Source organism: Theropithecus gelada, chromosome 1 (assembly GCF_003255815.1).
Source record: "Theropithecus gelada isolate Dixy chromosome 1, Tgel_1.0, whole genome shotgun sequence".
Classification (NCBI taxonomy): Eukaryota; Metazoa; Chordata; class Mammalia; order Primates; family Cercopithecidae; genus Theropithecus; species Theropithecus gelada.
The window spans coordinates 163,834,014-163,859,419 of record NC_037668.1 but is presented as its reverse complement, the minus strand read 5'-3'; the positions used below and the strand labels follow the sequence as shown (position 1 = coordinate 163,859,419).

The 25,406-nt window shown below is 50.3% G+C and overlaps 1 protein-coding gene across 2 annotated transcripts in view; it reads right to left on the bottom strand.

Moving 5' to 3' along the window:
* Positions 1 to 25,406, bottom strand: part of LMOD1 (leiomodin 1) — a 53,373-nt gene that overhangs the window by 2,515 nt on the left and 25,452 nt on the right. The window contains exon 2 of one of the 2 annotated variants that reach the window (XM_025388689.1): positions 259 to 1,777. In XM_025388689.1, the coding sequence (XP_025244474.1) occupies positions 259 to 1,777 (1,519 nt within the window). The remainder of the gene's footprint in view (positions 1 to 258; positions 1,778 to 25,406) is intronic. The other variant, XM_025388697.1, reaches the window with a different exon arrangement.

Genomic DNA, 25,406 nt, shown 5'->3' with positions numbered 1-25,406 from the left:
ATGAAAGAGAAGCATGGAGTGAGGGGCTAAAGGAAGCTCCTTAAAGGAAGGGTAGAGTCTCAGCTCTAGGGAATGTACAAGTGTGACCTGCCTGCAGGCAGAAGGATGCATAAGATGACCTGAAGTTCCCTATGGGCCCTGGGAGTCTATTTCATCTGCAGCCGACATGAGCTCCTCTGCATGCCTTCCCTTTTGCAGTCCTGCCCTCTCCTCCAGGCCCTAACCAGCCCCACCCTGTTGGTTCACGCCAACAACTACTTAACTTCTTGAGCTGCTTGAGGTTGCTGGAGCGGATGGCGGCCAATAGCTGGTCACGGGAGTTCTTCTCCTGGGCAGGGAGGACTTTGTCTCCCATTTTCCTCTGGGTAGCTGGTGAGAGTGAATTCTTCAGGTTTTCCATGATAAGGGGTGGAGCCAAGGGAGGGGGAGGGGGAGGTGGGGCAGCTGGAGCACCCCCTTTTTTGGGTGAGTTCTTTGGAGAGGGCTTTGGAGATGGTTGAGGTGAAGGTTTTGGGGAGCCTTTGGCCAGAGCCCCGGCCTTGGGTACCTCCAGCAGATCCTTCTTCTCTCCCTTGGCTTCCTGTGCCTGCCTTTGCTCCTGCAGCCGCTTTTGTCTCTGCTTGTCCATGTTGCGGCTGAGCAGATTGGTGACGGTCATTCGGGGCCCGGCCAGCTCAAAATGGTAGCCCAGCTTGAGCAGGGTAGTATTCTCCTTCAGCAGCTTGGCGATCTCCATCTCTGTCTTGCCTCCACAGATGTGTCGCTGGTTGTGGAAGCGGAGCTCGGTCAGTGTGTTGTTCTGGAGGAGGGCCCGGAAGATGGCCAGGATGCCTTTGCCTGTGATGTGGTTGGAGTCCAGGTTGAGGCTGGTGATGGTCTTGTTGGCCTTGAGCATGATGGCAATGGCAAAGGCCACGTGGTCATCGGCTCGCGTGTTGGCCAAGGCAAACACCTTAACCACAGTGTTGAATTCCAGAGCCTCAGTAAACCGGACCAAGATCTCATTTGTGATGCAGTCTGAGTTGTTGACATTCACCTCAGTCATCTCAGGGTCATTGTTCTTCACTCTTTCCAGAGGCTCATCAAATATGCTGGGAGCTGCCTCCTCCTCCGCCTTGGCTGGCCCTTCAGAGGGCTTGGTGGGGCCACTGGGCATCTGTTTCTCGGGTGTTTTAGTCTTGCTGTCTTCCTTGGCTTCCTTTTCATGTAAGGGTTCATCCTTCTTGACTTTTTCATTCTCCTTTTTGGTGTCTGTGTTCCCAGTTCCTCTTTTTACCTTCTCATCCTCCTTTTTCATGTCTGTGTTCCCACCTGCTCTTTTCATCTTCTCACCCTCTTTTCTGGTGTCTGTGTTCCTACGTTCCCCTTTTACCTTCTCATCATCCTCTTTCTTGGCCACCTCCTTCATCTCCTCTCTCTTTTTATCCTTGTCCCTGCTCAAGCCTGTGTTCCTGTCACTCCCTTTCTTCTCCTCTTCCTTCTTGGTGGCCACTGCCCTCTCCTCTGCTCTTCCATCCTTCCCTGCCTCCTTCTTATCCACTGCAGCCCTGACCCGGCCCTTGTCAATGCCCCGGATGATCTTCTCCTCCTTGGGCTTCTCACCACTCTTGCCATCAGCTTCATCTCTGTCTCTAGAGAAGCTTTTCTTTAAACCACCCCTCTTTGGCTCCTTCCCCAGATCTGAGTCCCGTCTGGGGCCCAGGGCTTTTTTGCTGGCATCTCTGCCCCTTTCCTCTCCATTCTTGGCATCTGTCTTGGTCTCCACTTGCTTGCTTTCCTAAGAATTCAGAAAAGAAAAATAAACATGAAAAGCTGGCTACAGAGGGAGAGGAATGAGTATGGGGATGTGTGGGGGAGCGCTTACGTAACTGCCCTTGAGCCTCTGAAGGACAGTTGTGTTGTTTGGGAGACTGGGGTGGATGTCTCCATTGAGGACAGCAAAAGAGGGACTCAGGTTTAAGCTGCAGAAATGGAATGACATCAGACTCAAGGCCTCAGGGTCATGAGACAACCAAACACCTGCAAAGGTTGTGGCAGTTCCTTTTATGGAGTATTCTCAGACCCAGAATTGCCCTTTCCTATCATGGGTGATTTAGAAGAACTGCTTCTAAGCAGTGCCCTGCCAAGCACATTGGAACCTGAGGCAAAAGGTGAAATACTAACACTGATTCTGTCTTTAAAATTTTGCATTGCTGTTTATTGTGGACTTTTTGCATTAGTTTTATTTTAAAAAATATACATGAGGCCAGGCGCGGTGGCTCAAGCCTGTAATCCCAGCACTTTGGGAGGCCGAGTGGGCGGATCACGAGGTCAGGAGATCGAGACCATCCTGCCTAACACGGTGAAACCCCGTCTCTACTAAAAAATACAAAAAAACTAGCCGGGCGAGGTGGCCATCGCCTGTAGTCCCAGCTACTTGGGAGACTGAGGCAGGAGAATGGCGGGAACCCGGGAGGCGGAGCTTGTCGTGAGCCCAGGTCGCGCCACTGCACTCCAGCCTGGGCGACAGAGGGAGACTCTGTCTCAAAAAAAAAAAAATACATATATATATATACATGAAGGCCGGGCGCGGTGGCTCATGCCTGTAATCCTAACACTATGGGAGGCTGAGGCAGGCGGATTACCTCAGGTCAGGAGTTCGGGAGTTTGGGACCAGCCTGGCCAACATGGAGAAACCCGTCTCTACTAAAATACAAAATTAGCCAGACATGGTGGTGCATGCCTATAATCCCAGCTACTCAGGAGGTTGAAGCAGGAGAATCACTTGAACCTGGGAGGTGGAGGTTGCGGTGAGCCGAGACTGCGCCATTGCACTCTAGCCTAAGCAACAAGAGCAAAACTCTGTCTCAAAAAAAATATATATATATATGTGTGTGTGTGTGTGTGTGTGTGGTGTGTGTATACACACACACACATACATGAAAACATCAGTTATCTTACTCACTGACTTTTTGGCATCCACTTGTATTCTGTGCCCAAAGTGAGTGCCTCACATCCCCTCCTTAGTCCTGGCCCCAGTTTTTAAGGAGTAGGTCAGTAGTTCTGAAATACAGGAATTTTATAAGCCAATACATTTCCAAAGGAAAAATAAAACTAGAGGGATCAACATATGCTAACATTTTGTTTTACCGATTAAGGATATTTGTAATTTTTTTTTCTTAGAGATGGGGGTCTCGTTATGTTGCCCAGGCTGGACTCAAAATCCTATCCTCAAGCAGTCCTCCCACCTCAGCTTCCCAAAGTGCTGAGATTACAGGTGGGAGCCACCATGCCCGTCTGGTATTTTAAAATTCTATCTACCATCATCATCTCATCAAAATAAGAAGGAGCTAATTTTAAAGAAGGTAGGCATAACAGAGTAAAGAATATACCTTAACAACAAGTATGTGTGTTTTTTAAAATTCACAGTATTGTCCTTATTTTTAGTAAAAACTTAGCTAAGGACAAGCACCTCTCTGTGGAGAGCCCTGGAATTCATTGGGTCAGCTGATCTCTGGAAGACTCTGCCAGATTCTGGATCTTGGATTCTGTGACTCAATTTTGACCCCCGAGACACTGAGAAGTTTGTGAGAGAGGCCATGGGACCCTAGTCAGTTGAGCTGCGATGGGGGCTTGAGGTTTTTTTTTTTTTTTTTTTGAGACAGAGTCTTGCTCTGTCACCCAGGCTGGAGTGTGATGGCGTGATCTTGGCTCATGGCAACCTCTGCCTCCCAAGTTCAAGTGATTCTCCTGCCTCAGCCTCCTGAGTAGCTGGGATTACAGGCGCGCGCTACCACGCCCAGCTAATTTTTGTATTTTTAGTAGAGACGGGGTTTCACCATGTTGGTCAGGCTGGTCTCTAACTCCTGACCTCCTGATCCACCCACCTTGGCCTCCCAAAGTGCTGGGATTACAGGCGTGAGCCACCGTGCCTGGCCAGGGGCTTGAGTTTTATACACAGCATAAGCCACCCACCCACACCTCCGTGGATCCCTGTTTCTTCCTCCATAAGGGTGCACCGAGCCTGAGCCCTGTTTTGAGAGCACTTGCTTCTCATCTTCATCAGAGAAGCAGAGGAAGTGGCAGGGTTAGACATTAGACTTAACTGTCCAACTGTGATGGAGACCCCAGAGCAACTGGGACTTAAAGGGAGGCTGTGATGTCCTCCCCTAAAGGTTTTTCAAGAGGAAGAGACTACGGTTTGAATATTTAAAAAGTTTTCTTTCAAGAGTGCCAGGTTGGGGTGTGGGGAGAGGGCAGGCAAGAAAGGAAAGCAGCTCTCTATCACACTCTCTGGCCCATGTTGCATTTCTTCAACCTCCACTCCTCGCCGAGGGAATGGAAAGAAAAGTGAGTCCTATGGAAACGGTTTGTACCTGCACCACAAACACATGCCATTGGGGACCAGCCCCTAGGTTTTTTTAGCAGTGAGAGTCCTTGGCTCCTCTGCTAGAATCACAATAAGCAGCCAAGGGGCACAGCGCCTAGTGAGATAGCGCCTTGGAATGTATCTGTTCTAGCCTTCTGCCCTGCAGGCCCCAAGGTCCAGCTGCGCTGGAGGCCCCACTGGGGCTGTGGTGATGGAGCAAGGGGCAGAGAGCTCCCCCTCACACTCACTCAGGCCCCCAGGGAACTGGGTTTGACCCTAAGATCAACTGGATTCTACCCCAGAGCAGAAGTGATGGTGACCTTACTGAACCTTGATTTGAAAGGGACCGAAGGAGAGGAGTATGCAAATAGAGTGGAAACAAGGAAACTCAATGGATCAGCCCTTTTAGGAAGCTCTTATAATGATCTGCCCATAGTTTGATCAGGGAATTCCATCTCCTATTCCCTGATCTCATCAAGTTGAGAGCAGTTTCATCAGTGATTCTGTCCACTTTGGGAGCTTGGAGGTGAGAGCTGGAGGCACCGGCTTCTCTAGGCCCATGGTCTAGAGATCAGGCCCTAAGGCAGAGACTCCTGCCCTCCCCTCTTCCTTCCCTTCCCAAAATGTGCACACTTCGGAAGTTCTCAGAGCCCACTGTGCACTGCATAACTTCCCTTTCCAGAGTTCCCACGCCACTTGTAGGCTTCACTCAGAGAGAAATTGGGGATCCAGAGAGATCATGACTTAACTAACTTCACCTAGCAAGTTCAGGGAAAGCTGGGTTTCAGACCTGACTGTCTCACTAACAGCCACCAAGTCAGTGTAACTATCTCTGACCTTCCCCATCAGGGGCCAAAGCAGCTCCTCTCTGCCCACCCAGCATCCCTGGGGTGCCCAAGTGCCCAGCTACCACAGAGCTCACCCACTAGCCTCCTCTTTTCACACAGCCCCCTTCAGAGCTAGGACTCCCATTCAGACCCTTCCCTCTCGCCCCTAGCCAGGACTCAATTTAACCTTCTTTCTTTCCTTATTTTTTTATTCTTTTTTTTCTTTGAGACGGAGTTTCACTCTTGTTGCCCAGGCTGGAGTGCAATGGTGCAATCTCAGCTCATTGCAACCTCCACTTCCTGGGTTCAAGTGATTCTGCTGCCTCAGCCTCCTGAGTAGCTGGGATTACAGGCATGCGCCACCACGCCCAGCTAATTTTGTATTTTTAGTAGAGATGGGGTTTCTCCATGTTAGTCAGGCTGGTCCTGAACTCCCAACCTCATGTGATCCGCCCGCCTCAGCCTCCCAAAGTACTGGGATTACAGGAGTGAGCCACCATGCCCAGGCTCAATTTAACCTTCTTCCCTGACACCCCACATCCTGACTTCTCCCCTTTGTCCTAATCCAGGACTATTCCCCACTCCCTCCTAGTTACCTCCCCTACACTGGGGTCCTAGTTGGCAAGGATCTGCCAAGTGTCTGTTCTTGAGGAGGTGTGCCAACACTTTAAAAAGAACCTAATGAAAAACAGGCTGGGGGTGGGAGGGAAAGGGTTGATTAATCATCAGTTTCCTCCAAATAGCCAGGAATGAGAGGGGCTGGGGCTGGTTGCAGCTTGTGTAGCCCTGAGCACTCAGACGTTGCCTTAAAAGGAGAAGGAGCCCAGAGTCCTCCCAGGGCTGGGATTTCTGTTGAACTGAGCTCCTCGGAGCCGGCACATAGCAGAGCTGCTTCCTTCGTGCTAATCTGAAAGGGAGGCTAGAACAACTTCTTCTTGCTTCTAGAATTGATGGTGCATCCCGGTGACCTTGAGAGGTTATTTTTGCCTGTGTTTCTGTCTCTAGACCTTACTCAACTGCCTATCCCTTATAGCAGGAGTAGTTTAGGTTAAATATAACAAACAACTTCCATGCAGTAAAGGTCCACAGGCCTCTTGATGAGAAAACTAGGTAGCAACAGTTATTTTTTTCCCTTTGCGAAAAGCATTAGGGTTAGGGGAATCGCACGGGGTAGTTTGGGAGTCCTGGATGGAGGCAGGGGAATGGAAAGGATGACCTCTGAAAGCCTGTACTGACCTATGACTCACTGAGGTACCTAGTGATCAGGCTCAGAGGTAAGAAACGGTTCTTTGCCCCCATCTCCTCCAGGCCTTATGGCGACATGATGTTGCTCTGTGTCTGCCACGTGCGTTAGGATCCAAGTTTAATGCCCTTGATAGGTTCAGATGGGCAAAGCACAGCATTTTCTCCCTTACCTTGGCCCTTCTGATGCTGCTTCCTCTAGAAGTCTTATCTGATTAAACAGAGGAGAGAACATTTCACCACTTCCATTGGCAAAAGATGAGAGGAAGAGGATTATTTGTCTATCCAGAAAGTTTAAAATGAGAACTTACTGAGGGCGAAGGCCAGAGCCTCTGTGTGCTGCATTCGGCAATCACAGCCCACTGATGCCTTGCTAGCCCACGCTGCTCCCCACTGAGGTCACCTCTTTCCTTCCTGTGACCCATCACCTGAGGAGAGGGCATCTCCCTCTCTGCAGAGTCATTTGGCCCCACGTGGCTGCAAGGGAGGAAGTCTGCAGACAGACTCTGGTGAGAACAGCTCCAACAAGAGGTTGGAAGATATGGGTCTGCCTGTGCTTGCAGAGGTCACTTTCCAGCCACTTGCCTAGGAGAGGGCAGAGCCAAAGAGGGCAGGACTGACTGGCAATGACCACACCCCTCACAGGTGATACCACTGCCATGAATTCAGAAGCGTTTGTTCCTTTCCCAAAGCAAGACTGAGGTGATGCCAATTCAGATGGTTTGATGCCACCCTTGCTATGTCCCCTGAAGGTGGTCAGTGATACCTATGCGGTCTTTTGATCTAGAGGCATCCGGAATGCCTCTACGAGCTCCAGGCTGAGGGTTGGATCTGTGGCGTCTCCCAACTCTGCTTCTAGGAGACTTTTTCTAGGCCTTGGCTAAAGTTCCCTAGAACATTAAAAGGTGCAGTTTGTGTGGATCTGGAGCTCATTAGAAGGCGGCATTTTCACCTTGGCCTAGGCTGTGGCCTACTGCTGGTTTCTCCTTGACCAAAGTTATATTTATCACGAAAGCCCCAGGGAAATACGTGACATCTCCCAGTCCCACTCCCATGCACAAACTCCTTACCACCTCTCCATCAGCATCCTGCATCAGTCCCCCTGACCTGCCTCCCCCATGTCTCAGAGCCCCCAAACATTCCCCTGCATTTCCCACAAAGCTGTCCCAGCAAGAGCTGGGGCTCTGGCCCCACTCCCTTCAGCCACCTGGGGACTTCCTGGTACCAGACACTACAGCTGCCAGTCTCATCTATCTTTACAAGGGAGGGCAGGGAAGAGCTGACCATGGGCTGGAGGGCCTGTCAAAGGTCCCCTGGGACAGCAGATGCCTTACAGGGCTGGTGTGCTGGGCAGGGCAGGCAGCAGGGCCCAGGGCTGGAAGGGACCGGGGGAGTTCACCCCCTGCAGTCTCCTGCTGCATTCCATGTGGAGTGCCAAATGTTTTATTGTTTTCTACCAAAAAGAAAGATTCTAGGGTCTCCGGAAAGGAAGTTTAAGGAGAGGCAAGGCACGGTGGCTGACCCCTGTAATCCTGTCACTTTGGGAGGGTGAGGCAGGGGGATTGCTTGAGCCCACAAGTTCGGGACTAGCCTGGGCAACATAGTGAGTGAGACTCTGTCTCTATTGAAAATAAATAAATAAATAAATAAATAAATAAATAAATAAATAACTAGACAGGTTGAAGGGAGGTCCATTACCCTATGAGGAAAGTTGGGTTCCTGGCACCAGCTGCCCTGGGTAGGGGCCGTAATGCCTGTTTCCCTGGGTGGTATATGGGGCAGGAGTCCTCTACTGAGGCTAGGGCTAGGTCATTAGACATGAAAGATTCAGATCTTGTAACAACTGATACTGCCCCTAGAAAGCTACAGGTTCCCTTTACGGCTGCCGGGAAAACTGGGGGCTGTTCTGGAAAAGTTCTGCCCATCGCGGTATATGAGCCCATTGGGTCTTTAGACAGTTGGCCCATGTGCAAATCCCAACTCTGCCCCCAACTAGCTCTATGACCTTGACTGAGTCACTTAGCACCTCTGAACCTGTTGTCTCATATGTACAATGGGACTGATCCCCCTGGGGATCCTCACTGGGCTGTAAGTGGTAGAACCAGGCCTCAAACCTAGATCCTGATGACAAGAAAGCCTTGAATAGGAGATAGGCTGTAAAAATCTAGGTCCTTCTGAGGAGTGATTAAGCCTTGAGGGCAAGCAGTACGGCCCCAACCTCCTCCTCTTTGAGCCCCTGCCCCCTTTGTTTAGTATCTTGGAATTGCTTAGCAGGGTGAAATTTGTTCTTACCCAGTAGCCAATGGAACTACATTGTGTGCTTTTCTATGGAAAATGAAATGACTATGTATTAAGCCCTGGAGACCTGCCTGGAGGGCTGCAAAGTGGGAAGGAATGAGGCTGCTTTGAGAAGCCTCCCCCAAACCCACCCCAGTCCTATGGTGACAGAGGCCAGGGTGGAGTGGGATAGGGACAGGCATTATCCCCACCAACAATAGCAACTAGCACTTGTAGGGAGCTACACTTGTGGCCCCCTGTGGGTACCAGGAGTCTGTCCTCTCAAGCCATTCCACCAAGAATCCTGCTGCGGGCCTTGCTCATACATCCATTCATGGCCCCATTCACCAAGAGGCTTCTGTCAACACTGTATGAGGGACACAGTGCTACATGAGAAACAGTCTTGCCCTCACAAATTAGGGGACATGATGAACCAGGGGACAAGTTCACATCAAAGTGTATATAGCAGAGGGTATTGAGGACATGCCCCCCACACACACACACAGAGCAGGCCTCCCCCTGCTGGAGAGTTACCGCTTCAGCCAACAGCATTCCTTCAGGCCAGCCACAGAATCACTGTAGCCTCCCCCAAAAGGCCAGCAGCCCCTTTCTTAGCCACTCTCAGACTGAAGTTCTTCAACTCCTATTCTGGCAGTGGCTCAGGGACTAGGTCTCAGCATCTGCCAGCAACCCTCTTTTTTGGTTATCCCAGCTCTGACCCTTCCCAACCCATCCCATACCTGCTTCCGCAACTTCAAAGCCCCCACTCTGGGGAAACATTGGCTGACTGGCCTTTGCGGGATGAGTTCTGAGGGACCCTTCCATTCACCTCTCCTAGTTATAAGAGGCCTCTGGGGAAACTGTGACCCAGAAATGGGGTTGGAGAAGGGAGAAGAAAATGACAAGTGCGGATGGCGTGCAAGTAGAACCTCACCTCCTTAGGTTAACATCTCTGGAAACATACTTTTGGGAATGTTCAAGGGCTTATACACAAAAACCCGCACAGACACTCAGCTTCTGCCCATACTGGAGCACAGTTAATCCCCTGCAAAACAGGGGCTCAACATAGAATTCCTAATTTGGGGTTGGGGGCTTTGGTGTATGATGGGGGGTGCTACAGGACAGCCTTCCTGTGTACTTTCCGAGACTACTGACAGCGCTGCAGAGCTGGAGCTCCCAGCCCCTGACCAAGGCAGGAGAGAGTAAGAATGCTCAGCAAGGGGGTTGACACAGCGCAGGTGCTCTGGAAATGCTTGGTGATGACAGCAAAGTGCACCATCCCCAAATAACCCACATGGAAACTGTCAGAAATGGAAGGGAGTCAGGCTTTTCCCACATGGCCCCAGCATGGCCCCTCAACATCAGAGCCCACAGAGCTCTCAGCCATCCCCTGCTACCAACCTTAAGCCCTGTTGATAGACGGCATGCGGCCCAATCCACACCCAATAAACCTGACAAGCAATGCTGGAGGCTTGTGCTCTCATTCCCCAGAAGAATGCTGGCCATGTGAGCACAGCCTCCCACATGCTCAGGGCTTCAGAAGGGTCATCAAGGGCACCCCCCAGGGGAACATGTGTACCTGGTAAAATGTGGGCTGAGAAGCCAAGGCCCATGCAGTCACGAAGCTAAGAAAAGCTGTGCTCCTGCAGGCATCCCAGACGCCCCTACTGCTCCATTCCCACCCTGCCTGACCTCTCGGTGGATTCTCGCCGCACTCCAGGAGCCAACCCACTTGTGAGTGTGTGAAGAAACTCGTGGGGGTGGGGCACAGCCTGCAGCCCCCTGGCAAAATGTCTGCAGATGGTGGGGCCTCAGGTGTGAAAATGGCCCCCCCTTCCATCCAGTGAAGAAACTAGAGAAATTCTAACACTGGAGGAGCTCATTTCATTGCTTTGAGCCCATATTTCTTTCTTTCTTTTTCTTTTTTTGCGGGGAAGAGATGGAGTCTTATGTTGCAGGCTGGTCTCGAACTCCTGGCCTCAAGCACTCCTACCGCCTTGACCTCTCAAAGTGCTGGGATTACAGGTGTGAGCCTGGCCTTGAGCCCATAGTTCTGAAGGGCATGGTCCCCACCCCTGGTTGCCAGTCCACCTGAGAAGTCAAGTTCCACAACCTGAGTTCAATCCTTTTCCCCAAATCCTTAGTCCAGGGAGTACCGAAGAGCTTCCTAACAGCTCACTTCTCCAATGTAACAGTAGCTAACTGTGGTGAGTGCTGGCTGCCATGCTGCCCCCAGGTGCCTCTCATCCAGTTATGCACTCATGCAGTCCTCAGATGACTCTACAACACATCCCCATTTTACAGAAGAAGAAAGTGAAGCCCAAGATTATGCAGCTATTACATGATAAAGCAAGGATTCAATTTCAGGTTCTCAGGCTCTAGAGTCTGAACTTTCAACCTCTATATTATGCTCTTCGCATTAGTGGGGCTATGTGCTAAGCCGCTCTTTCACCTGAATGCCTGTTCCAGACACAGCCCTTCACCCCCAGCCACCCAACACTGAAACAAGAATGTTAATCACAACATCCACAGCCACCATTTAGTGTTTACAAGGTGCAAGATACCGTGCTAATAAGTGCTTTACTTAAGTCATCAATGTAATTGACTCCTCAGCACTGCCATCTGAAGTGGACAGAGCTTGGTGAGGCTCCAGTCTCAGCAAGAGGAGGCTTGAGGGAGGAGCCCTTTTGGGCTGCTGGGAGCTGGAGCCTTTCACATGTGCCCACCTTCACCTTCTACCTTGAGGTCTTCCTTTCCCACTGTTTCCTATTTGCTTTTTTTTTTTTTTGAGATGGAGTCTTGCTCTGTTGCCCAGGCTGGAGTGCAGTGGTGGGATCTCGGCTCACTGCAAGCTCTGCCTCCCGGGTTCACGCCATTCTCCTGCCTCAGCCTCCTGACTAGCTGGGACTACAGGCGCCCGCCGCCACGCCCAGCTAATTTTTTGTATTTTTAGTAGAGACGAGGTTTCACTGTGTTAGCCAGGATGGTCTCGATCTCCTGACCTCGTGATCCGCCCGCCTCAGCCTCACAAAGTTCTGGGATTACAGGCGTGAGCCACTGCGCCTGGCCGGTTTTTTTTTTTTTTTTTTTTTGAGACAGGGTCTCACCCTGTCGCCTAGGTTGGAGTACAGTGGCACAATCATGGTTCACTGCAGCCTCTGTCTCCCAGGCTCAAGCGATCCTCCCACTTCAGGCTCTGAGTAGCTGGGACTACAAGCGTGCATAACAACACTTGGCTAATTTTTGTTTTGTTTTTCAGAGATGCATTTCACCATGTTGCCCAGTCTGGTCTTGAACTCCTGTGCTCAAGAGATCCGCCTGCCTCAGCCTCCCAAAGTGCTGGGATTACAGGTGTGAGCCACCATGCCCAGCCTATATGCTTTTTTCATTATGGTCTTAAAAACCATCACATTACTGTGGTGCCTAAGAAATTAACTGCTGCAAATTCACTACCTCTGAACAGTGTGCTCAGGGGCAGTTACAGCTTCTGGGAGTCCTGGGAGTCAGTGTTAATATGTTTCCCTTTTGCAGATGGTGTCATACTTTTTTTTTTTTTTTTTTGAGACAGTCTTGCTGTGTCACCCAGGCTGGAGTGCAGTGGCACGATCTCAGCTCACTGTAACCTCTGCCTCCTGGGTTCAAGCGATTCTCCTGCCTCAGCCTCCCGAGTAGCTGGGATTACAGGTGCCTGCCACCTTGCATGGCTGATGGTGTCATTCTTAAACTATATCAGTAGTAAGTGGGAGGACTGGAGTTCACACTCACATCTCTTGGGTTCTAGCAGATATATTCTTAACTACTATGCTGTGCTCCCCACGGTCACAGTGATTCACTAAGGAATAAATGCCACACCCCTGGCAGGAGCTCCTGCAAAGCACACACCACAAACCCAGAGAGAGCCATCTGGGCGTGTGATCGTTTGGCCAGATGCACACAAGTGCTAAGCACTGGGCTTAGCTCTGGGGACACAGGGATGGATACAATCTCTGTAGAGAGATGGTAAATTGAATGTCACCCCCAAAGGTTCTCAAAGGGACATCCAGCATTCTCTTGGATTTCATGCCAGACTGAGAGGAGGGACCACCTGGAGGAAAGGGTCCCATGGCTTTTGCTAAGGCAGAGTTAGGGAGAAGGCAGCCTCAAGAGACTAAAAACCAAGGTCAGAAACCCACTGGGGGCTGGGTGCAGTGGCTCACACCTGTAATCCCAGCACTTTGGGAGACCAAGGTGAGCAGATCACTTGAGGTCAGGAGTTTGAGACCAGCCTGGCCAACACGGTGAAACCCCACCTCTACTAAAAATACAAAAATTAGCCGGGTGTGGTGGTGGGTGTCTGTAATCCCAGCTACTCAGGAGGCCGAGGCAGGAGAATCGCTTGAATCCGGGAGGTGGAGGTTGCAGTGAGCCAAGATCATGCCATTGCACTCCAGACTGGGCGACAGAGTGAGACCACCCTGTCTTGAAAAAAAACAAACCTATTGGGCTTCTAATTTTCACACCATCAGGAGTCAGGGTCTATGGCCCAGGGACCTCCACTGTATGCCACCTTACTCTGTCACTTCCCTGTGTTGCTTTTGCCAGTGCTTGGCAATGAGACTCAAATGAAAAGGCCTGTGCTTAACTTTGAGGCCAAAAAGGAAATAAATGGAGGTAAGAAAACTATGCCCCACACCATAATAAGGCTGGGAAGAGGCAACCCAAAGAATACATGAATGGCATTAACTACAGGGAGCTTGGGGCACAGAGCAGGGCCTGTGGAGGAGGCCTGGCTGAGCGCTAACAAGATCCACAGAAGCAAACAGTAAGCCTGAGAAAGCCCTTCCAGGCTGCTAATGTACGTGGAGCACAGAGCCGGGAGGTTGCACCTGGAAGGAGTGGAGGAAGGTTCCATGAAGGCAGAGACATTTGAGCTGGTTCCTGAAGAAGGAGTGGGAGTTTGGTAAATGGAGAGCAGAGCGTGTAGAGGAAGAGGCTTTCCTCTGCAGCCTCATCTACTTTCTTATTCCCAAGCCTCATCCTACAATGTTGTCCCTTCGCACAGGCATTGCTCCACCCCATTTTCACCCAGCCTCACTCTACTCATGGTCCAGGATCAACGTCAGCATCAAGCACAGTGTGCTTTGGGAAGTGACCCCTGACCCCTGAACCCTTCTCCTCCCCCTCCCCCACAGCTCCCTTCACTCCCTCCCTTGTCTTGGCCCCTATCACTCTGTTTCTTTTTTTTTTTTTTTTTTTTTGAGACGGAGTCTTGCTCTGTCGCCCAGGCTGGGGTGCAGTGGCCGGATCTCAGCTCACTGCAAGCTCCGCCTCCCGGGTTCACGCCATTCTCCTGCCTCAGCCTCCCGAGTAGCTGGGACTACAGGCGCCCGCCAACCCGCCCGGCTAGTTTTTTTGCATTTCTAAGTAGAGACGGGGTTTCACCGTGTTAGCCAGGATGGTCTCGATCTCCTGACCTTGTGATCCGTCCGTCTCGGCCTCCCAAAGTGCTGGGATTACAGGCTTGAGCCACCGCGCCCGGCCACTCTGTTTCTTTGTCCATCTCCCCTGCAGGATCAGGGACATGAAATATGGTTTATTACTGACTCGATGCCTAGCACACAGTATGATGCCTTGGCACATAGTAGATGCTGAGAGTTGCTGAATGAATGAATAAGAAAATGGTGTCAGCCAGGCGTGGTGGCTCATGCCTGTAATCCCAGCACTTTGGGAGGCCGAGGTGGGTGGATCACCTGAGGTCAGGAGTTCGAGACCAGCCTGGTCAACATGGTGAAACCCCGTCTGTACTAAAAATACAAAAATTAGCTGGGCATGGTGGCGGGTGCCTGTAGTCCCAGCTACTCGGGAGACTGAGGCAGGAGAATGGTGTGAACCCAGGAGGTGGAGCTTGCAGTGAGCCGAGATCCCACCACTGCACTCCAGCCTGGGCCACAGAGCGAAACTCCATTTCAAAAAAAAAAAGGAAAATGGTGTCCACCAAATAAAGCCAAATACTAGTTTGGAATGATGAAGGTCAAGAAAGTTTGTAGAATAAGGAACTGGGCACAAATAAATGACTGATGAATAGAAACCACATGATTTGAGACTGTTGATGTTGGGGATCAGAGGAGTGCTCTCCCATGCTATTCACCACTGTCAGAGACCCATCCCAAGGCTGAAATGCCAGCGGGCTCAGTGTGGCCGGAGATATGAGAACCCTGGACCTCAGCTTTCTCAGCCTGGGCCAGGTTTCTTCCCCAGCCCCCAGAGTCATACTCCTGACCCCTCACCCTAGATCATTTAGGCCAGCAGGGGCTGGGTGAGCAGAGCTGGTGAAGACAGCCTGGTGCCAAGGCCCAGGGCAGGCCAAGACAGGGGTAAGATAAGTGGGCATTTGGTGTAAGGGGCCAGGGATGCAAGGAGAATGGATGCCTGTGACTCCATCCCATCTCTGGAAAGAGAACCCAGGGCTCTGCCTTTCAGCAAGACCCGCAGCAGAGCATTGCAAAGCAGCCCACATCCTTTCCCAAGGAGGCCGAGCCTGAGACAGCCTCCCTGAAGGGTCCAAGGTCACATGTGCACCTGTCTAGTTTGTGCCCTCTGCTAGTGGTTCTCCAGACTCTCTTTCCCCTCCCTTGGGGAACTGGGTCCAGACCAGGGTGGTCCCACACCAGGTTTGACTGCAGGACACATCCATATATATATTAAACTTCCGGCCAGGTACGGTGGCTCATGCCTGTAATCGCTGCACTTTGGGGAGGCCAATGGGGGCGGATCACCTGAGGTCAGGAGATTGAGACCAGCCTGACCAACATGGTGAAACCCCATCTCTGCTAAAAACACAAAAATTAGCCGGCGTGGTGGCAGGCGCTTGTAATCCCAGCTACTCGGGAGGCTGAGGTGGAAGAATCACTTGAACCCGGGAGGCGGAGGTTGCAGTGAGCTGAGATGGCTGTGTGCGTGACAGAGTGAGACTCCATCTCAGAAAAAATAAACACAAAAACAAACTTCCCGGAGTCCACATTGAGAAGTACACCAGGGTCTTTGGCCACCTTCTAAGGCCTGCAACCTTGAGGATGTCCAGAGCTGTGAGGAAGGAGGTGGGAGCTGAGAGGCAGTGAGGCAAGGCAGGCCAGCTCCCGGAGCCTGCCCACCACTGACGTTCCTGAAAGGAATGTAATAAACAAGGAGAAGCCCAGCCCCACTGGGCCAGAGGTGGGAAGCTGGGACCAGGGCGGGGGAATGACAGCCATTTTATTCTCCATCTTCACCCTTTCTCCCAAAGGACTGAGCAGCTGGGAAGAAGTCGAGTTTGTTTTAGCAAACAAGAGACTTGTTAGCGTGAAGCTAAGACACAACTCCCAGATCTGTCCTCTGTTATCTACTTTCTTTAGTGGCTTTTCCTTGGACCACCACTCAAAAAGTGATGTTTCAGGCTGGGCACAGTGGCTTATGCATGTAATCCCAGCACTTTGGGAGGCCGAGGCAGGCGGATCACTTGAGGCTCGAGGCCAGCCTGGGCAACATGGTGAAACCCCATCTCTACCAAAAATACAAAAAATTAGCCGGGCACGGTGGTCAGTGCCTGTAATCTCAGCTACTCAGGAGGCTGAAGCAGGAGAATCACCTGAAGCCGGGAGGCAGAGGTTGCAGTGAGCTGAGATTGCACGACTGCACTCCAGCCTGAGTGACAGCCAGACTCTGTCTCAAGAGAAACAAAACAAAACAAAACAAAACAAAACAAAACAAAACCATGCTGTTTCAGGACAAGGCTTGTCTCCTTAATCCTCAATTCTCATCTAGATCATTGCCAGCCCTTTTGCTGCTGAGGAAGGTATGTGGGCAAGAGTGAGACTTAAGCCCTGCCAAATGGAGGCTGCTACTGTGAAATGGGGACACCTCCAACATTTGAATTCAGAGTTTCCTTCCTTTTTAAAGCTGAATAGTATTCCATTGTATGTATGTACCTTGATAATTTTACCATTTTATGTACATACACACCTTGTTTATCTATTCATCCATTGATAGACACGTGGGTTGTTTTTGGGATTGTGAATAATGCTGCTATGAACATGGGTGTACCCATATCTGTGTAGGTCATTGCTTTCAACTCTTTGGGAGTGTAGATGGACCCAAAAGTGGAGCTGCTAGAATAAGACCCAAATTCTGACTTCTCTACACTACCCACCTTGACTGCTTCACCTCTTGTTCTATTCAGCATGTCAGTCACCATCTTGCCAGTATCCTCAACCCCGGTCACAAGCGCCAGCCAAAGCCCCAAGCCTACAGCCAAAGCACCAACCGCAGGTCTGTGTAGCTCCTCCTCCCAGGTGCTGGGCTGTCTGGGGAAAGTAGCTCACAGCCCACGTGGTGCCGTCCACTGTCTACAGCCCCTGTGAACCCTCACGCTCACAAATGGCGCCAATGCTGAGGACCGGCTTGAGAGTCAGAAGGCCAGGGTTCCACGCTTTGCTCTTGTGTCAACATGGACAGGTTAATTTGCCTTCCTCATCTGTAAAATGGGGATCACATCTGGTACGGGGCGGCAGTAAGGCTTCAGTGAGGTGAGTGGATAACACATTTACAATAGTGCCAAATGCACAGGAAGCTTTCAATAAAAGGTAACTGTCTTTATGGGTCTAACTCTCTCCTGGTTCTTCACAGCATCTATCCGAATTCTTCTCCCTTCTCTTAGTATCTCTTGTCCCACTCCACCCCTATTCTTGGCAAAGTCTCCTCTCATTTCTTCCCAGGCAGAGAGAGGAAACAACCCATGGCAATTCTCCAACTTCCTGCCAGCTCTCCTACACACTCACTTCCAGGCTCAGCTGTCACCCTTCCCTCTCCTCCTGCCCAGGCTCACCCCTCCTCCCCACATTACACTCCCGAGCCCTCTCCCACAGCCTTAGCCTCTCCCTCTTTCCTGGCCCCTTCCCACCACCCTTTAAACCTGCCCATCTCTCCCAGTTAATCAGATCCTCTTTCTGCCCACGGTCCCTTCCAGCTGTAGCGTCAGCCTTCCCGTATACCCAAACTTCCCCAAAGAGATCTACTTTTTGATCCCTGTTCATTCCTCAATCCCACACACTCTTGCCTCACCCCCAACATTCCATGGAAATTAGTTTCATCCAAATCACTTCTGACCCTCCTGTTGCTAAGTCGCATTTATATTTTATTTCTTATGTTGCTCAAACTGCATGGGAAGCATCTGGTGCTGTTGGCCAGGCCCTCCCTTCAAAACGCTTCCCCACTGGTCTCCACCACAGCCTTCATGGCTTTCCTTCTAGCTTTCTGACAGCTCCTTTAGGCCTCCTTCATGGTCCCTCTTCCTTGAGAAATGTGGGTGTTGGCAAGGTCTTGTTTGAGGCCTCCTTTGTTTTCACCTTTAGACCCTCTCCCTGGATTATCTCATCCATTCTGATGGCATCTGCTGCATTCTACGTACTAATGTCTCTCAAAGCTGGATCTCTGGGCCAGACACTACTGGGACGGTAGTACTGTCTAATGAATATCTAGGTTTATGTGCCCCAAAGTACCTTAAAGGAGGAATCTGTGGGGAGGCAACATGGACCGCTCTGTACTCACTCACCCTTCCCTACCAGTAGCCCAAGGGATTTTGGAGGAAGGCTGAGAAATCGACCCATTCTATACTCCCTCATTACCTGCACACAGATACTACAGCCTGAACACCACTCAAATCAATCCCTCTCCTCCATCCTCACTGATGTTCCCTTGGTCCAGGCCACTATCACCTCTCATGGGGTTATGGCAACAACCTTCTCCCTGACCTCCTCCAGGGCGATCCTTGCACTGCAGCCCCAGGGACCTTGCTGAAGGGCAGACCCATCCATGAAGCCTTTCAGTGGCTCTCCAGTAGCCTCAGCATGAAGTTCAGACTCACAGGCCCTTCGTGACCTGGCCACTGGCCTCCCTCTGTCAGTGCCTTCTCTTGGCCTTCCTCCCTACAGTCTCCATGCAGCTGCCCTCCTCTCTCGGTGCTAGAAGGAGCCGGCCTCTGGGCTCTTGCAGTGATGGTCTCACCACTTGGAAAGCTCTATTTCCTCTTATCCTGATAAACTCTTACCCTATATCTAGAGGAGTTTTAGCTTAGATCTTTAATTCTTCTGGATTTTACCCTGGGATATGATGCAAGGTGACAATTTTACTTTTTTTCCCAAACAGGTACCTAATGTCTGAACTTTTGTTTTTTTTTTTTTTTGATTAGTGATACAAAGTCTCACTCTCTCCTCTGGGCTGGAGTGCAGTGGTGCGATCACGGCTCACTGCAGCTTTGACCTCCTCTGGCTTGTGGTCCTCCCACCTCAGCCTCCTAGGTAGCTGCTACTACAGGCATGCACCACCACACCCAGCGGATTTTTGTATTTTTTGTAGAGACAGGGTTTCGCCATGTTGCCCAGGCTGGTCTTAAACTTCTGTGCTCAAGCGATCCACACACCTTGGCCTCTCAGAGTGCTGGGATTACAGTGTGAGCCACCAGACCTGGCTTGAAATACTTTTATGATCAGAAAAATACCACAAAGGCACATCTATTCCAGCACTTTGGAAGATCAGGGTGAGGGGACTGCTGGAGCCCAGGAGTTCAAGACCATCCTGGGCAACATGGCGAAACTCCGTCTCTACAAAAAAATATAAACATTAGCCAGGCGTGGTGGCATGTGCCTGTAGTCCTAGCTACCTGGGAGGCTGAGGTGAGAGGATCCCCTGAGTTGAGGTTGCAGTGAGCTGTCATCATGCCACTGCACTCCAGCCTGAGCAACAAGAGAGAGACCCTGTCTCAAAAAAACAAAACGAAACAAAAACCAACAAAGACTGTTTTATGAAAAAGAAACAAAAAATTTTGTCTTTAAATAACTGGGTTCCACAGCAAAAAACAAAACAGAATTAAAAACCAAGAGGTATCAGGCTGTGGTGTGGGAAGGAGGGATGGATGTGGCCAGAGGTGGGAGGAGATTCCCTGTCACCGTACTCAGTCTTCAGCCCGGCTGTGCTGTGCCCAGGACCTGCCTCACGGCCTGGCCTTTGCCTAGCTCTGTTCCAGCAATTGCAAATCAGCCCCAGTGATAAACATCAGTGCTGAGCAGAGGGCCAAAGGGTCTCAGGCACTGCCTTCAGCTCCAGCATAAACAGAAACGCCATGATTCCTTTTTACCTCCCAAGATGATCTCCAGGGGTCGGAGTGGTGCAATGGCAGCCAAGAAAAGGGCAGTGGTTTGTGAACCTGGGGAAAGAGGGCATTTTCTGATGCAGTCCTGCGGGAGACCAGGCTTTACAAGAGGAGCGAGTGCCACCATCTCAGGGCCTGCTCTGTCTTTGTAGGGAAGGGCAGCAAAGAAACCTTCTGGAAAAGACAAAGATAATGTGCAGAGGTGGGTGGTTGGGCACTCGCACTGCAAGTGTCACCTGCCTTGAGTCTTTAAGGACCAGGGTTTCTACTGAAAGGGATGGTAAATGGGGGAAGGTGGCCTGACCTCAAAAGCCTGCCAAGAGCTATCAAGAGGCACCAGAAAGGAAGGCAGGGTGAGCAGTGTCTGCATTTCACCTGGGCCCTTCCTCTCACCAGCAAGGCTTCTGCATTTACTGCAAGTAGAGAAAGAGGCGTTTTGAGGTGAGGGCATGCACCACAGCCTGCAGTCGCAAGACTGCACAGGCAGCACCATTCTGGCTTCTGTTTGGGGGTGTTGAAGAACCCATCTCTAGGGGACTGAAGGTTCTTGTGGCAGATCTTCTCAGCCAATGAAGGGTCAACTCCATTGCTTTCAGCAGACCTAAACGCTTTGCCAACTGGTCTGGTGACTCATACTGGGAAGCTTGCAGCAAAACCCATTTTTGGAGAAACCAGGAAATCTCTTTGGGGAGATAAACAAGTCACTGCAGCACTCTGCTCTCTGGAGTGCCTGGCTAGTACTTTCTGCTTCTTCATTTTATCCCAGCACCAAGGAAAACCCAACCAAGTCTGGGAAATGTTGTAAAGATCTACACAAATGCAAGCTATTTGTCCCAGGCTTCTGGGTCCCACAGAGGTCCCAGAGGGTGGCAGAAGGAACATGCTGTTCTTTCGCTGCCTGGGGCTGTGAGCAGGAGGCCTGGCTTTTGTACAGCCCCCCTCCTGTTCCTTCTAAACAGAAAAGGGTACACTGGCTGAAGCAGGAGCAGCTTTATGATTTCTGACCTTTGCAGTCCTACAGGGCCCTAGGCTCAGAAGGACCCTACGCTTGGTTTAATTCTCTGCTGTCATCGTCTTGAAAGTCTTAGTAATTCTTGAACACATTTTCATTTTGCACTAGGTCCTACAAATTCTGTAGCCAGTCCTAGGCCTAAGAGGTCAGGGGTCAGGGGTGGTGCAGCTCTCTGCCTTCCTGCCTTCTCCATCTTCAGGAATGGCACTCCCACCCCACAGACACTGGGACATCAACCTTGACTCTTCCTGTTCCCTTGCCACGTTCCCTTCATCCCACCTTCCTAATATAGCTTAGATTAGCTTCCTCACATCCCCTCACCATTGCTGTGGTTGGGGCCTCCATCATCTCTTGCCTCCTAACTGAACCCCCTGCCTCCTGTCTTCCTTCTCTTTGAGTACACTGTGTAGCCAGAAAGACCTTTCAAAATGTGATTCTGATCCATGGCTTCTGCTTTCAGGATGAAGTGCAGACTTCGTAGCATGGCAACAAAGCCCTCCATGACCTGGCCTGCGCCTGCCTCTGAGCGCCCTCCCCTTCATGCCTGCACTCTGGTTGCAGTGAGGAACAGCCACGCTGGGCTTTCTTGGGTCTTGCTGCCCTGCCCCATGCTGGACTCTCTTGGATCTTGCTGCCTATGCATGCTGCTCCTGCCACACAGGAGGTCCTCTCGCCTTCTTCTCTGCCTGGCTAACACTTCTTTTGTTCCTCCTCCTTTTTTTAAACTTTATATATGGAAAAGCTCAATCGTACAACAAACTAGAGAGAACAGCACAATGAACCTCAAGGTACCCATTGCCCAGCTTTGGTGATTCTCCACATATGGCCAATCTTGTTTCAACTGATGCCCACGCATTTTTGTCACATCCTCAGATTATTTAAAAGCAAATTCCAGGTATATCCTTTCACGCATACATAGTTCAGTGTGTACTCTATTTCTTTTTTAGGGACAGGATCTCTCTCTGTCATCCAGGCTGGAGTGTAGTGGTAAGATCATAGCTCACTATAACCTCAAACTCCTGGGCTCAAGTGAACCTCCTGCCTCAGCTTCCCAAGTAGCTAGGACTACAGGCATGTGCCACTATGCCTGGCTAACTTTTATTTTTGTAGAGATGGGGTCTTGCTATGTTGCCAAGGCTGGTCTCAAACTCCTGGCCTCAAGCAATCCTTCTGCCTTGACCTCACATGTGCTGGGGTTACAGGTGTGAGACACCATGCCTGGCCTCAGTGAGTATCTCTAAAAGACAGAAACTTTTTTTTTTTTTTTGGTCAGAGTCTCAGTCCTTCACCCAGGCTGGACTGCAGTGGCACTCACTACAACCTCTGCCTCCTGGGTTCAAGCAATTTTCCTGCCTCAGACTCCCAAGTAACTGGGATTACAGGTGCCCACCACCACACCCGGCTGATTTTGTATTTTTAGTAGAGATGGGGTTTCACCATGTTGGCCAGGCTGATCTCAAACTCCTGACCTCAGGTGATCTGCCCGCCTTGGCCTCCCAAAGTGCTGGGATTACAGGCACAAGCCACACGCCTGGCCCCTTTTCTTCTGGTTTAACCTGACTGTGTGTCAGAAAGCCCTTCTGGTCCTGTTATTCCCAGGGGCTGTATAAAACAAGGTGACCCCTTCTCTTCTATGTGAGTGCTCTGTATGTATTTCAGATGTATTGGGTCCTCTCCCTGAGGTTGCTTTTCTGTGGGCTAGAAAAGTTCCTCTGTTAGACTAAGTCTGTCATTCCAGCCTGACTAGAATTTTCTAGATCCTGGTTCTGCTGTTTAAAAGCTCACTGTGACTCTCAGCTTCAGATAATCTGCCAATGTGGTACATATGCCTTCTAGATCTCCACTAACCAGGGCAGACTCCAGGGCAGAACTCTCTGGTATCCTACTACAGGCCTCCAGGGAGCCACCAATCAGTATCCACCTGCACCACCTACCAGTCCACATCTCTCCATCCTGGCCACTAAACCATCATGAACAGCCTTCTTCAATGTCTTCCCAAAGTCTCCAGAAGAGCCCAGGACTTCAAAGAGTAGAGGGAATATATTGGCTTCGATGCCATTTCCACCCACCACTGGCTTTTTTTTTTTTTTTTTTTTTTGAGACTGAGTTTTGTTCCTGTCACCCAGGCAGCTGGGATGCAATGGCACAGTCTTGGCTCACTGCAACCTCAACCTCCCGGGTTCAAGCGATTCTCCTGCCTCAGCCTCCCGAGTAGCTGGGATTACAGGCACCCATCACCACGCCCGGTTAATTTTTGTACTTTTAGCAGAGACAAGATTTCGCCATGTTGGTCAGGCTGGTCTTGAACTCCTGACCTCAGATGATCCGCCCACCTCGGTCTCCCACCCACCACTGACTCTTACTGGGGATTCTTACCCCAGTAAAATGACATACTTTCCCTAGGCCTTGTGAATTGTTCTGGAAAGACATCATGCTACAGGGTCAATACAACTCCTAAATGCAGCTCCCTTTCAGCAGCTGAGGTCCTTGGAGACACCGGTTTTTCCTATGCCAAGGCCACAGAGACCAGAATTCCACTTGCTTGCTAAGGGAGTCAATCATAGTTGAGAAACAGCTGAGGATTAAGCTGAGTTTTTAAGCTCAAGGACAACTGGGAGGTGGGTCTGGATATTCTACTGGAAGGGAGAAAGAAAAGCCAAGACCTAGTGGGAAGAGAAGGAGCAAACAAGGATGTCAAGCCATTAAATCAAGGAGGCCAAGTGGCCTCTACACAGTGCAGGACCCAGTGAATATAGAATAGGGGGTGGGAGTTCGGGCGTGGTGGCTCACGCCTGTAATCTCAGCACTTTGGGAGGCCGAGGCAGGGGGCTTGCTTGAGCCCAGGAGTTTGAGACCAGCCTGGGCAACACAGTGAGACCCTGCTTCTAAAAATAAAAAATTTAAATTTTTTTTTTTTTTTTTTTGAGACAGAGTGTTGCTCTGTCACCCAGGCTGGAGTGCAGTGGCCAGATCTCAGCTCACTGCAAGCTCCGCCTCCCGGGTTCACGCCATTCTCCTGCCTCAGCCTCCCGAGTAGCTGGGACTATAGGCGCCTGCCACCTCGCCCGGCTAGTTTTTTGTATTTTTTAGTAGAGACGGGGTTTCACCGTGTTAGCCAGGATGGTCTCGATCTCCTGACCTCGTGATCCGCCTGTCTCGGCCTCCCAAAGTGCTGGAATTACAGGCTTGAGCCACCGCGCCCGGCCGCCAAAATTTTTTTTTAAAAGTAAGAAAGAAAAGAAAAAAAGAAAGGAAATGATGAGATCTTGGACCAGGCTGAGCAGTGAGCACAGAGGAGTGGAGATGCATTCCACAGACATTTCTAGGGTACAGTTAATAACATTCAGTGAAGTGGACAATGACGAGAAGTGGAGGATGACTCCACGATTTCCAGTTTGGTTGCCTGGTTAGAGAGTGATGCTTATAACCATGGCAGGGAATATGGAGGGGAGATGAAGATGGCACTTGAGATGATCAGCTGTTTTGGCCATGACAAAATTTAAATGCCTAACAGTTTGGCATTAATAAAGATCTGGGCTGGGCACGGTGGCTCACGCCTGTAATCCCAGCACTTTGGGAGGCTGAGGCAGGCAGATCATGAGGTAAGGAGTTCGAGACCAGCCTGGCCAGCATGGTGAAACCCCATCTCTACTAAAAATACAAAAATTAGCTGCGCATGGTGGTGCGTGCCTGTAATCCCAGCTACTCATGAGGCTGAGGTTGGAGAATTGCTTGACCCCAGGAAGTGGAGGTTGCAGTGAGCCAAGATTGTGCTACTGCACTCCAGCCTGGGAGACAGAGCGAGACTCCATCTCAAAAATAAATAAATAAATAAAAAATAAAACAAATAAAGATCGGGGCTCAGGAAGGAGATCTAGGCTTGACAGGTAGGTTTGGGAGTCATTGGTGTATACGTAGCAATGAAAACCAGAGTAAATATGGTGACTCTGAAAAGTGAGCTATCAGGAAGAGGAAACGGACTTACACAATGGGAGCAAGAAAATCACCACATTAGTTAATGAAACAAAATCCATGCCCTTTGAGATGGGCAAAACCACGATGAGATATACTTCACACCTACTGGTGTCTATAATAAAAAAGACAGACAATAATAAGTGTGGACAAGGATGTGGAGAAATTGGAACCCTTGTATGTTGCTGGTAAGCTATAAATAGTGCAGCCACTTTGAAAAACAGTCTGGCAGTTCCTCAAAAAGTTAAACATAGAGTTGCCATATGACCCAGAAATCCCATGCCTCAATACAGACCCAAGAGAATTGAAAATATATGTCCATAAAAAACTTCTACGCAAATGTTCACAGCAGCATTACTCATATTAGCCCCAAAATGGAAAGCACCCAAAGTCTATTAACTGAATAATGACTCAGCAAAATGTGGTACATCATTAAAATGGAATAATATTCAGCCATTAAAAGGAATAAAGTACCCTGCTCTATCATGGATGAACCTTGAAAATATGATAACTGAAAGAAGCCAGATCTGAAAAACCACATGTTATACGATTCCATGTACACAAAAT